General features: G+C 46.4%; 1 protein-coding gene across 1 annotated transcript in view; it reads right to left on the bottom strand.

Moving 5' to 3' along the window:
- The window catches only part of CELSR1 (cadherin, EGF LAG seven-pass G-type receptor 1), a gene marked incomplete at its 5' end in the record, with an annotated part of 171480 nt that extends 157943 nt beyond the window's left edge, over positions 1-13537 (bottom strand). Inside the window, one exon of the mRNA XM_009698658.1 lies at positions 10999-13537. Within this exon, the coding sequence (XP_009696960.1) occupies positions 10999-13537 (2539 nt within the window). The remainder of the gene's footprint in view (positions 1-10998) is intronic.
- Positions 13538-13544: the final 7 nt, after the last annotated feature.

Raw genomic sequence — 13544 nt, 5'->3', positions numbered from 1 at the left:
ACTCACAGACATTTGCCCACATCACTTCACCTTGTAACAAATCTTTTTGCAAACAGCCTGCAAAACCAACCAGAAGGCACCAGCAGGTTTTGTGATCTCGAGAAACTGAAGTTAAGATGGGATTTAAACTAGCAGGCAATTATCTGCCAGATGGAGAGCTCATCATGCAGAGCACACATTGCTAAATTACACTGTGTCAGTAAAAGAAGGCCAACAGCAGAATAACAGCCCGTGAGAAGGGAAACCGAGTCAACCGATGGGATAGTTCAACCCAGTCATTGGTGCCAAGAAACCTTTACTGTATGTGTCAGGACAATGTTGGCTAGCTGTAGCGTCAGCGAGCACATTGCGGGAAAAGCCACAGGATCCAAGCAACGAGCGGCAACATGTTGATAATTACTAGCAAGTCTATCATCACAGCAAACTGCAGTGAGAAAGAGGATTAAACAGTAGGCGAAGATGGGTTGAACTCTGGATATTTTGCAGTGCAATTTAAGTCTGAGCCCATGAATCCTTCCATAACTGACCCTTTAGCCCATATGGGGGCCGTTCCACATAAAAGCAAAATACATTTACAAATAGTTAAAGCCAGAAGATAAACAAATCAGTTCTGATCAATAGGAAAGTACTCTCTGGCAAGTGCTGGGGTTCTGGTTTCTTTTACCTTTGACTTCCCAGGTGGGAAAAGCTGAGTCCCTGGCTACAGCCAGAACTGACCTAGTCCTGACACATCCTGAACAGTTCACAATCCAGCTTTTATTATGGCCTAACAAAATCCAGCAGCTGAGGGTCAAAGCCAGACTGCCCACACTGCTGCTCAACTGAAGCGGAGGTGCCCACATACACGAACGTGAGCCAGAAAGCCTCCTCCCCAGTACCCAGCAAGTGTGAGCATGACCCTGTAGCTTATAGCACTTACCATGGGAAGATGGGAAACGTGAGTCCCACAATGGCTTCTGTACCTTATTCGGCTCCTCTTTAATGTACAGCACAGTAAGAGCTTTGAGATCAAGGGCTGGACCCCAGCCCATCTCTGCCCTCACTAAGTGTCCTGATCGCTATGCTGAGTGAAGTGCCCAAGCTGTAGCGGGATGGTATTTCAAGCACTCCCACTTTATAGGACACTTAACTGCCTAAAACAGGATGCCGCTGCAGGCAACAGGCACCTAAAAGTGAGGTGCTGTGGCATTTGATGGTTAGATAAAGTCCTTTACTGGCCCTAAGCTGTGAAAGGTGCCAAACACCTCTCCCTAGCCACGCTCAGCTGTGCCTGCAGTGTCTGCAGGCTGGCAATCACAAACTGCTAGAACAAGCAATGTGCTAGTGTGGGACAGCTTTTACATCATTTAAACTAAATTCAGACAGCTAAATAAATAAATAAATAAATTAAAGAACACAGCTTGGATGTTAAAGGGTCTCCTTTAGAGAAAGATCCAGCACGACCATCGCTGCAAGCCCACAAGTAAATGAGGGACTGGTTCCTGGAAAGTCCAAAAGTGCTATGACAGGAATTCCATCCAATAAACTCAATGACTTGCTAACATCAGTTTTGAATGGGGTCAAGGAGTCTGATCTGGAGCTAGTGAAAGGAAAGAGCAAACCCAATCGATCCAGCAGCTCCTTGTACCCATGATACACGCCCCGGTGCCATGGCAGCTACAGAGAATCACCTCGAGTACATTTGCTTCCAAACCTAACAGCCCCTTGGGATTTAACAGCAAAGACAGACTGCTACGTGCTGGTTATCATGTCTGTGAAACTCAAATTTGATAATATAGTCCCTGCTTTGCCCCTTTTGGTGAGGTCCAGATGCTTTTGCTTCTCCCTGAAACTGGATCTAGCCCACAAACTCCAGAGCAGGCAGGAGATGCCGTGTTGACAATGGTTGCTAACAATGGCCTCTCCTTCTCCCTCCTTCAAAAAGCACTGAAGTATTTTGACCAGATGCATCATTTCCAACAGTGCTGGAGACCTGACGGAATGTAGCATCTATCACGCATTCGGCAATGGTGTTGAAAACAGATTACTTTCCTTTGTATTTGATAAGCGTAACATGTCTATGTTTATTATGTGGTCCCCTGAGGATTTATTACAGGTTTACCATCTCATTTATTTGCTTTTTTTGTGCTTGGCAAGTGTAAACACTGGAATAATAGGAAGGTGGTTACAGCTTAGCAGCATTAACGACTTGTTGAAACAAAGTCCAAAAGTTTTCCTTTCTCTCCAGCAAATCCTACTTTTCTGTCCGACTGCTTTTCTTTCAAGTGCGAAGATCACCTTTCTGAAGTATTTTAAAATTTTATTTCTTTGTTGAATGCCAAATCCCCATAAAAGCATACTTTCCTCCCTTCATTCACTCAAACTCTTGACAATATTTAAAGTCTCTCCTAACACTATTCATGGCAAAACATTTTCCTGTTTGCCAATTATAGCCTCCCCCATCCTTTCCATCTAGTCTGCTAGGCCTGTTACTACAGGTAGTTTGCTGTAACAGAAATAAGTACGATCATCACCACAAAAGAAAACAAACCCTTCCGTCCTGGCACATACATTCAGGGTGGGTTGATCCCACTGAACTTTAGCCACCTAACAACAAGGCAATCAGCCCAAGTCAGTCACTTACATTCCCTCTTTAATCAGCAGAGTGAGACGGGCATCTCCAGTGAGGAGCCCTCCTGCCTATCAACCAATCATGGCTGCAACCTACATGACCACCTTTGAAGAGATACCTGATTTCTTGGGCAGATCATGGTAGGTGATACAAATCTGACCATAAGAGTCAAGCTGTACCTTCGATAATGCTGTTTCAATCCAACAAAACCAACGCATTGCAATGAAATCTCAACCAAAGTGTATTCACCTAGGTCTTACAAAAAATGGTGTTAGGCAAATCTCACTAAACAAACAAGAGATCGCTCAATGGCAGATTTCAAAATTTTCCATAAAGATTACATCCTGCCCCTTTGGAAACTTCTGCTACATCTATAAATAGTTCAGTGTTTTTCAACACTGGAAAAAGAGCTGCACTAGGAGGACAAACAATAAAATGGTCACTTTTCACAGAAACACAAAGTGGCAAAATTGAATTTAATTGAGTCTCAGATGTTCTTTCTTTCAAGCGGACAACCACTGTGAACAAGGCTTTGAAGAACTGAGCCCCTCATCAACTTGTTCTGTACTCTGATTTATGCAATCTTTTGGCCACATAGTCTTTAAAAAAGGAGCAGACAACACAAAAGCCTATCATTCATAAAAGACAGCACTGACATATTTGTTTCCTAAATGGCAAAGCAGATGTCAGAGTGGTTGGAGCACTATTTCACCTAAAATCATCATCATTCCCACAGAAACCAGGATAGAAGAACTATAACATGGAAGATTGCCAAAAAGGGTCATTAGGTCTGATTTTAACATCTTCAACTCTTCTAATGTTCCTACATTTCCTAAAGACTCCACATAGATATTTTTGGAAATACAAGTCAATATGCCAAAGGAAGCCAAGAGAAACAGTTGCCCAAATCCTGTAAATTAGGCAATACTAAGGTAAACAGATAAGTTGTGTTGTTATCTCAGGCACTCAAACGTAGTGAGTCTGAACCCACCAACTGGTCCTCAAAATCCTGAGGGCTTATACAAGAGAGGGAGAAGGGATGGAGAGTGTAGATCTTCTGTCTGACATTTGATCCTCTCCTTACTCATGCTCCATGCATCAGCGTTACAGCTAGAGTTGCCTGTGCTGCTAAATATCAAAAAAGTCTTTGTAGCATGTAGGTTTAGAAGAGGTTTCTGCTTCATGTTTGCTTGTTTCCAGAAAGTAATTCTGCTCCCAACTTCTAGAGTGGTCATGTTCCCAGAGTCTTTGTATCAGTCTCACCCGACCCACGAGGGAATCAAGGCACCCAGTGAAATTGCAAGTCGAACCCATGCTACGGTGCAGTCATTGCTGTCTGTACTGAAAATAACCAGACGAAAGTGAGCTCAGCTATGCCAACGTATGCAGCAGCTACACATTTGGCTGAGCTGTAAACACCGTCATAGGTGTTGCATGCTATCATGTGCCCCTGAACCCATGAACCCTGCGCACCGAGCCAGCCAAAACGCTGGAGACAACCCGTCAGCTGCAGGGGTGTCTGGCAGACGGGCAGCACACCCTGAGGAGGAGGCAGAAGACCACAGATAAGTCTCCCCAGCCCTTCCTTGACGATGCTGGGGGACACCAGGGCCACACTCTGACCGGAATGGTGGAAATATGAGGATGCCTGGGTTCCCATCCAAGCGTCTGCTAAGAGTCTCACCAGCAAGCACCCTGCCAGAAGAGTGGTGAGCACGCTACCTACCTTCACGTAATGTCATACTTTAAAACCCAGCATTACGTTCCTCAGTCATGGGATGTCTGAGAAAATCCATTCAGCTCAAAGATGGGAGTCAACAATGAAAGGGAGTTTCAAGATATTAAGTATATACACTGAAGGAAAATGGATGATTCAATGAGCAAATGTAAAATTATACACTTTATCAGCAGCCAGCCACTTCCTCAGGTAGCGCTTGGGATGTTGGAGATAATGAAGTCTAAAATCCCACTGCTTCACATCACCTACTTTCCCCACCACTACTTCTACTGCAGGTTTACTATCATCCTAACATCCAAACCCAGAAAACTGTTCCTGTATTCTAAACAAAGGGTTCTTTTGCCATTACCCTTGACAGCAATTCAATGTTTATTCTGTATTTGGCAGTTTGCAGCAGGCTCCGCAACCCCAGCCGAAACCAAATCTGAACTGCAAGGAAACGCGTGACCAGAACAACAGAACAAAAGAGGATTCTTCCCAACCCGCAACTACAAGTCAGAAGTAAGAGCACTTCAGTGACTTCTAAGAGGGAAGCAAATCACAAGGGAATACACCAAGGAAACCAATTCATTAATACACCCTGAAGCTTAAAAAGTAATCAAAAAATATAAAACAATTACTAATCCAATTACAAAATGGTTATTACAACTATCTCCCCATTTGCAAACAATTTGACAATAGGAGAAAAAAGTTTTCCAGGTAATCCCACCATCATACTTCTCCAAAATTAACTTCTTTCTCTTGAGACTTGTTATCAAGTAAAGCCTAGTAGATCTTTCTCCTTCTCACATCTTCAGTCTCATTCTTCTTACACCTTCTCCTTGTTATCCTGAAGTCTCCCTCTTTCCCAGAAATCACTCAGAAAAGCATCCACATTTAGGCAATAAAAAAAGAAAATAAAATTATGGGTACACTGAGAAAAGTGTGTACAAAACCAGCCAAAAACCCCTGCAGCCTCAATAAGCCATTTCTCATACCCTCTCAATCAAGGCAACCCAATAGCTTGTACAGAAATCTTAACAAGAAGATGCTGCAAATATAAACATGCCCTTGGATTTTTAAACAGCATTGCTGAGTTAGGGTTTATGTAGAGCTTTGATACACACTATTTTTTTTTTCCCCAGGAACTGACTGTGACCTCTAGTACTTATGGTTCAAAGTTTTGGGATGAGGTTAAGAACTGCCATCTGCATATGCTTCAACCATCGAGACATACTAAGGTAGAAATATCTTGTTAAAAACTGAGTAACAAAAATTGAGAATATACAGTTGGCACTGAACACACATAGAAACAAAGAGAAACAAACATTTTTAGTGATAGCTATGTTGCATAGTAGCATTTTCTGAAAGAAGCTGACTGACAAAACAGCTTTTATCTGAGATAAAACACCTCATTTACTTTTTAAAGTGTGTTGTGGTAAACATTTTTTTTTATTGCTAGGGATCCCCACTTTAGCAAAGAAATTGCTTATTTACAGGAGTTTGAGCTGCAGGTAACTCCCTATTTTATTTATTTACATGCAGAAGGTATCTTTTATCTCAGTAAAAAGTTACTTTGTCAGTCAGCCTCCCACTAAATATTTTCCTCTCATAGCCACAGACGTTTTCCTGTCTTTGGAAACAAAAATACACCACTCCTATGAAATCCAGCGATGAAATGGAAGGAAGCCCATAGGAAAGCAACAAGGCAGCCACAACTTTTTATCGGCTGGAACAGATTATACAGCTGAAGAGGGAAAGTCACATTCCTGCAGGCTGGAGGGAAGCACATCTAAAATGCATCTCACCCATAGAACAGATCAGAATATAGAACTTCTATGGATGCAATCAAGGATTGAGGTAGCCACAGCAGATTCAGGAGCTACTCTAACTTTAAAATGATAGTCACTACTCTTGATTTGCTATTTTAGGAAAACAAATGTAAATGTTCAAAACCATCGCTACTAACCATTATTGCCATCCTTCACTTCAGCCCCACTTAATACACCAAATAACGACCAGGGATGCAATCCCGTAGCTTGTGGTATCACACCATCTTTCTAAGCGAGGTGTCTCATCATTGCCTCCCTGGTCTCTGCAGGCTTTGAGCCCCTGCCTTCTCTCCTCTCGTCTTAGTGTGGGACACAGGCCTGAAGTGCAAGTGCCCAAGGTCCCCGGGACACCAGAGTGCAAAAGCCCTGCAGCCACGCGACCCACACCTCCTCCCACGCCGAGAGAGGGAGAGAGGAGCCTCCACCCATCCGTTTCCATCATCTCCTAATTGTATAACCCACAGGGATACCACCCCAGCCACCGGCAGGAACGTGCTTCCCTGGGAGGGGGCCCATGGAGAACAGTTCAGTGCTACTTACCCCTCGCTGATCCTGAAAGCAAGTCCTCGCAGGCAGCCAGAAGCATCACTCCTAAAAGAACCAGTCGCCCTGCAGATCTGCCCCCCAAAACCCCCAAGGCCTCAGCAGCCCCATCTGCTCCGCTCCCCAAAGGCAGGGGTACAAGGCCAAGGTGCACCCTGACACTGCGGAGGCACCCGGCCTGCATCCCGAGCTGTTGTTGCCCTGTGCTCGCCCTCTGCGCCTAAAGGTGCCCCTGCACTTACAGAGATGCCTTTTCCCTCGAGTTTCTTTGTGCCCTTTAATCTCAAATCTTCACACACACAAATAAATCCCCAGTGCCTTGCATCTCAGGCACAGCTGTGGCCTTACCTTTATCAGATGGGCTAAACCAAAGTACTGCATCTTCTGTTACATTTGTATGGGGAAGGCACAGACTGAAGATCGAGGATCGTTAGCATAATGACTTTTAAATTACAATAATAATGAAGATCCTTTACCAAGCATTGAGTAAAAATCCCAAAAGTTTATTGCAACACAAACAAGCTCTATCTTAATTTGTATTTGCTGATAGTCAATAACCTCACTGAATGCCACTGGAGAGTAAAAGCCAAAGAAATGTAAAAGGCAGTACTTCAGCTTGCAGGCCCTCAAAAATGCTTGGGTGTCTATCCCTCACTGCCTGAGGAGCACTACCTTCCCAAAATTGTATATTGTATAATGATATTTTACATTTATCTGGACCACTCGAAAGCTGTGGCATCCAGTCAGGTTGGGTTTTGTCTGCACTGGTGAATTAGGCTGGGTTCCCAGAGGAGTTTGCGCACACAGCTATTGTATCCCATTGAGCTGCCCGTGATGATAAGTGGGACTACTTGCGGCGGCGCAGCCAAGCAGGTGCCAGCGGCGTTTGCAATGTGATACCCAGGCAAACTTGTGCAACATTTGTGCAAAGTTGAGGCTAGCACCAGCCTTCCCCCCAGCACCGGCGGGAACTGCAGTATAATGTTTAACAGGGGCGAATGCTGTGTGACTCGAGCAATGTTTAACCCATTTCTTGACCAAGTAAGTCCCGATTTAGCATTATCGTGAACATCGCTATGGACAAAAAGTAATCGTTTTTAACAATCCTGTCAATTTAAGCCATATATTTATTAGTAACACTAAGAAATCACAGACTGATTGACCTTGACCACCTGTTTCAAAAGCCCAGAGTAAAATCCTGCTCCGCCCGGAAAGCAAGAGCAGGATTTTTTTTTTGGATCCAGATTTCACCCCAGTTGTTAAAACAACATAAACCTAACAACACAATATACAGGCATGGGAATACAACGTCAAGCTCTGCCTTTCTGTAGGAAAGCCTTGAAGGTACAATGGAAAAAGGAGAATGTGCCTTTTTAAGGGACCCCTGGAGTACCTATGGACTAGTTTCATCCAAAAGGGGTTCGGTTTGTTCGCCCAGACAGCTCTGTACCTCAGGCAGAGCAGCACCCAGAGAGATTCACTTCAAAAGAGACTGACTTCAAAAGCTCCCTCCTGATCCAAAGCAAAATGCTAACATCCACACCACCCACGTTCCTCCCTTCTCTGCTTGGGCCGGTTCCTGACGGGCTGCGGGGGCCCAGCCCAGCCGGTACCGGTACCGGTACCATGGTGCCAGGGCAGAGGCAGAGCCACGCAGGTGCTGAGCTTGCCCAGGGCTGCCCACCCTCCCACAGAGCTGTCAGGGTAAGTTTCAAGTGCCGTTCTCAGGTTTTACAAAACCTATTAGCTCCGTTTGCTTGGTTTTCATGATTCTGAAATTTTGCTTATATGACCAAAATTTACATGCTTATTTGAATAATCCCCAAGTCAAATGAAAGAATGCTGGTCTTAGCCAAGCCAAGCATCTCAAAGTAATTCAACTGAGTAGCTTGGCTCCTCACTAGCATCGCACGCACTCGCATGCCTCCGCAGCACAACACATCGCTATGTGGAAATAAGATTTTTATAGCAGCGGTGTTACTTCCAGCTCATGTATAGATCAAATTCCCCAAGTTCATAAACAGCTCCAATCCTTCCCTGACCTGAAGAGCAGCTGTGAGTAGGGCAGGACTTTGTGTTTGTCTGGGTTGAGAGGTTAATGGCTACTCCATAGACACGTTTTTCAGTTAACTGGCAGGTCATTTTAGCAGATGATTTGCAGATATTTTGCAACACTTAGAGATAACCCTGTGGAGTACTTCTGTCTGAGCTTCTTCTCTGTCTGTTTTTTTAAAGACTGCATCAGATAAACCAGAGAAAGGAGGCAGGTGAGACTTTCCTGGACTAATCACACACTGCCAAACTCCACCTTTTCAATTTCCAAACAGCAAACTCCTCCAAGTTAACGTCCAACGGAGTTCAGTGCTTGTCAAAATTATTTTAAAATCCTACCCATAAAAAGCTTTAATCTTTCAAATATCTCAAGACATACAGCAGACAGCCAGTTTTGATCAACATCACAGCAGCATTTCAAAGTTCACACTTTCACCAAACATGACAATGATGCTGGAGCAGTCAAACTCTGTAACTTACGAAAACGGAGGTCCTCATTCTGACCATCGATTTCATCCATTTAAACTGCGTAAATCAGTAGGTTGAGAAAGGAATAGTTCACGTCATCCATTTTTCTGTTCTGAACACACTCTTCATCTAGACTAACGAAACAACTTTTCCAAGCTTTGTGTCCAAGATGAGTTCTTATCTTCTGCTACCAGATACAGAGCTACTCATTCTGACAGACAGTGACCATGCAATCACCTGCACCTTAATCCAAATGTTTTTCTTTAAGGTCACAAGCCAACTGTCTGTTTTTTCTGCAAGTCCTCACAGGACATGGAAATGGCATTTATAAGCTACCTTACCACATTAGCTGCCCCCCAGCATTTTGGAAGAACCAGGAGTGGCCTGTCAGGTGATACACCGCAGTAAATTCAGTCAGCTCAGTTAATACCACTTTCATTTTCCTCAAGCAAAAAGGACCTCAAGCCTCCAAACACAAGGGAGAGCAGGGCTCGCTCCCCCGAGGCCCTGTCGCATGCCGTGACTACTTACAGTAAAACAAGTGCTGCCGGGATTACGCCACAGTTTGATTATTTTTAATTTTTAATACAACCATCCAAAAAGAAGCATCTCCCAAAGTGTCATTTTACGTACCTAGTACTTTCAGCTTTTTTTCTTCCATAAAGAATACAAAAATTAGTTTTAGGTTGCAGAGAGAGGGAGCAAGGAATGTATCTGGTTAAACCTTTGAAAGTCAACAGAAGTATGGGATCAGGTCCACAGTAAACTTTACAGAAGTGGCACCTGCAGAGGAAATTACTCATTGCATGATTGATGCCACAATTAGAGGCATAAAATGTAATTCCATGATAAACAAGCAACCAAGCAGAAAAAGAATCATATCTTAAGAGCATGTATGTGCTCATACGAAAGTATATATTGGACGATATCGAACAGTCTTTACACACACAGAGACACAAATTCTCCAAGGAAGTTAACGGTACAGTACCCCTGCCTCTCCTCTCCTCTCCTCTCCTCCCCACAACAACACCGATTTTGGGGCTGCATTTGGCCAGTATCTGCCCCTAGCGCTACTAAAGCGACTCCAGTGCAATTAGCCACGTTACACAGCTATTACACAGCCGTAACTCATTGCTTTCAGAGTTGCCATTTCCCACGAGAACACACGCCAGCAATGCAAACCAGTGCAGCTCCGCCAGTGTCACATACACCCGGGCCACACCAGCAGAGAACTGGTCTGAGCTCTAAGGATCTACCAACCAAACTTCCCGGTATGCAGAAGAGAATGTTTATGCAGAAGAAAACATTATTTCTGTTTTGTTGCTAAAACAGCAGAGAACACAAATCTTAGCTCTTCTTTTTTTTTTTTTTTCCCAAAGAAATAAAAATAGAGGGAGGGGAGATGGCATTACAGATACATGTGCATTCCCTACAAATTTGCAAGTGACATCATTTATTACCTTTATGCAACCGTATCAGAAAAGCTTCGGCCAAGGTACCACCTCAACTGAGGGAGCATATACCCTTCCACGCACACTTGTATTTATTTACCCTTGTGATCCATGTTTGCTAAACAACTTCAACGCACCACTTCAATCCACAGCACATGGGCTTGATACATTTTTGTGGTTCCTTTCCAAAAATTTCGCAGATAAATTGCTACTTCAGGAAACCGAAAGCTGCGCACTAAACTGCAAGTGGGTTACTTCTGCCTGTGCCCCCGTACCGGCCTGACAAGCAGAATTACACGGTTTATACCTCGAACGCGTGCTTACCTGAGACCGACACTTTCATAAGGGCTTCCAGGGGTCTGTTGTTGTCCAGATCACGACTAAGTTTGAGTTCCCCAGTGGCAGAGTCCAAAAGGAGCAAGTTTAATTCGTTGCCTTGCACAAAGGTGTAGGCCAGGCTGTCAGACACATCGGGATCATGAGCTGGGATCTTGCCAATCACACCGGAGGGGAAGCTGTTGGACTTGTTGGTCACGTAGTTATTGAAGAGGATCTGGAAGTCCTGCAGCACTGGCGGGTTATCATTCTGGTCCAGGAGGCGGATGTGCACTGTTGCCCGGCTCACAAGAGGGGCTGAAGTGGCCTGCACCACGATCACGTACTCCGTCCGGCTCTCATAATCCAGGTCCATTAGGGCCGTGAGGTCTCCGTTGAGCAAGTCCAGTTGGAAGACCTCAGGGATGTTCCCCTCTATGATCTGGTACATGATCTGTGCGTTGGTCCCCTCGTCGGGGTCAGCTGCACTGATCCGTGCCACAATAGAGCCCACGGGGCTGTTCTCCTCCACAAAGATGTCAAATTCATCCTTCTCAAAGACAGGGGGGTTGTCATTGATGTCCAGCACAGTCACTTGGATATCCACAGAGGCTTTCAGCGGTGGGCTGCCCCTGTCCACAGCAAAGGCCCGCAGGCTGTACACAGCCACGTTCTCGCGGTCCAGTTTGCGCAGTGTGCGTATCACTCCAGAAGTGGGTTCAATGTAAAAGTCTCCATCTCCATCATCACCACCCTGGAACGTGTAGAGGAGACGGCCATTGAGGCCTGAGTCACGGTCAGTGGCAGACAGCTGCAGGACGCTGGTAGAAAGCGGCACATCCTCGAAAACCGAGCCCTGGTAGCGGTCGCGCAGGAAGCGAGGCGCGTTGTCATTGGCATCCAGGATGAGAATCTCAACGTAGGTGGTGTCCGATTTCTGAGGGATGCCGTTGTCATGGGCTGTAATGGCCAACGTGTAGGAGGCCTGGTCCTCGTAGTCCAGCTCCATCAGGGTGGTGATGGTGCCTGTGTCAGGGTCGATGCGGAACTGGGGGATGTTATCATCCAAAATGTAAGTGATTCTTGCATTCTCCCCCGTGTCTTCATCGGTGGCACTGATGGTGACAATAGAGGTGCCGATGGGCTTGTCCTCGCTGACACTCACTGTGTAGTGAGAGCTCTGGAAGACCGGGCGGTGCGTGTTGGCATCCGTGACGTTGATGAAGACCTGGACGGTGTCGAAGCGAGTGCCGTCAGAGGCAGTGACTGTGAGCACATACTGCCTTTCCTGCTTGTAATCCAGGGGCAAGGCCAGCGTGATCAGCCCCCCTCCGCTCTGACTGGTGATGGCAAAACGGTTCCTGGTGTTGCCACTGGTGATCTGGTAAGTCACAACACTGTTAACGTCCCTGTCCACTGCTGTCAGGGTCAGGACACTGCTGCCCACAGCTGCATCCTCGTTCAGTCTGAGGTGATACACCTTCTCTGTGAAGGTGGGGTTGTTGTCGTTCACATCCAGGACAGTGATGGACACGCTGGCTGAGGAGGTCATGACTGGCACGCCATGGTCCCTGGCCTCCACCCCAAAGTGATAGTTCTCCACAGTCTCTCGGTCCAGCTCTGCAGACACTGTGATCCACCCTGTGCTGTTGTTGATCTGAAAAGGGAACGTGGAGTCACCTGCTACGGAGGCACCTCCAGTGGATGGTGCCATCTCTATGAGTTTGTACTCCAGGCGGGCGTTCTCCCCGGAGTCAGCATCCACGGCCTGGATGTGCAGCACCGAGTAGCCCAGGGGAACGTTCTCCAGAACCGTGGCCTGGAAGGGAGTGCTCACAAAGATGGGGGCATTGTCATTCACATCCACGACCTGCACTGACACCATGCCACTGGAGTTGATCAAGGGAGGCCTGCCCCCATCCTGGGCTTTGATCCGGAGCGTGTACTCCCGAATAGTCTCATAATCCAGAGGGTTGATCAGGTCAATAGCGCCGGAGAAGGAGTGGATGTAGAACTGGCCTTTCAGGTTGCCACTCACAATGCTGTAGTGCACCTGGGCATTGCTGCCCCGGTCCCGATCTGTGGCCTGCACCTGCAGTATCTGGCTGTTCACAGGGGCATCCTCTGGTACCTGGACCAGGTAGCGCTTCTCACTGAACTGAGGGTAGTTGTCATTCTCATCCTCGACAGTGATGTGCACCATAGCTGTGGCACTGCGTGGTCCTGGATCCTTGCCCTGGTCATTAGCTTCCACCACCAGGTGGTACTCGGAGACCTCCTCGCGGTCCACCAGGGCTCGGGTCCTCACAACCCCGGAGCGCGGGTCAATCTCAAAGACCCCATCGCCAGCTCCCGGCTCCAGCAGGCGGTAAAGCATGTTGGCGTTGGCTGGGGCATCGCCATCGGTGGCGCGGATGGTCAGCACCTCATAACCCACCTCCAGGTTCTCGCGGATGCTCTCCCGGTACTCCGGCTGTTCAAACACCGGCTCGTGGTCGTTGGTGTCACTCACAGTCACCGTCAGATAGGTGGTAGCCGAGCGGCGTCGCGGGGAG

Source organism: Cariama cristata, unplaced genomic scaffold (genome assembly GCF_000690535.1).
Source record: "Cariama cristata isolate BGI_N322 unplaced genomic scaffold, ASM69053v1 scaffold13154, whole genome shotgun sequence".
In the NCBI taxonomy this organism is placed as follows: Eukaryota; Metazoa; Chordata; class Aves; order Cariamiformes; family Cariamidae; genus Cariama; species Cariama cristata.
The sequence above is the reverse complement of the archived record's forward strand: the minus strand, read 5'-3'. Positions and strand labels throughout refer to the sequence as shown.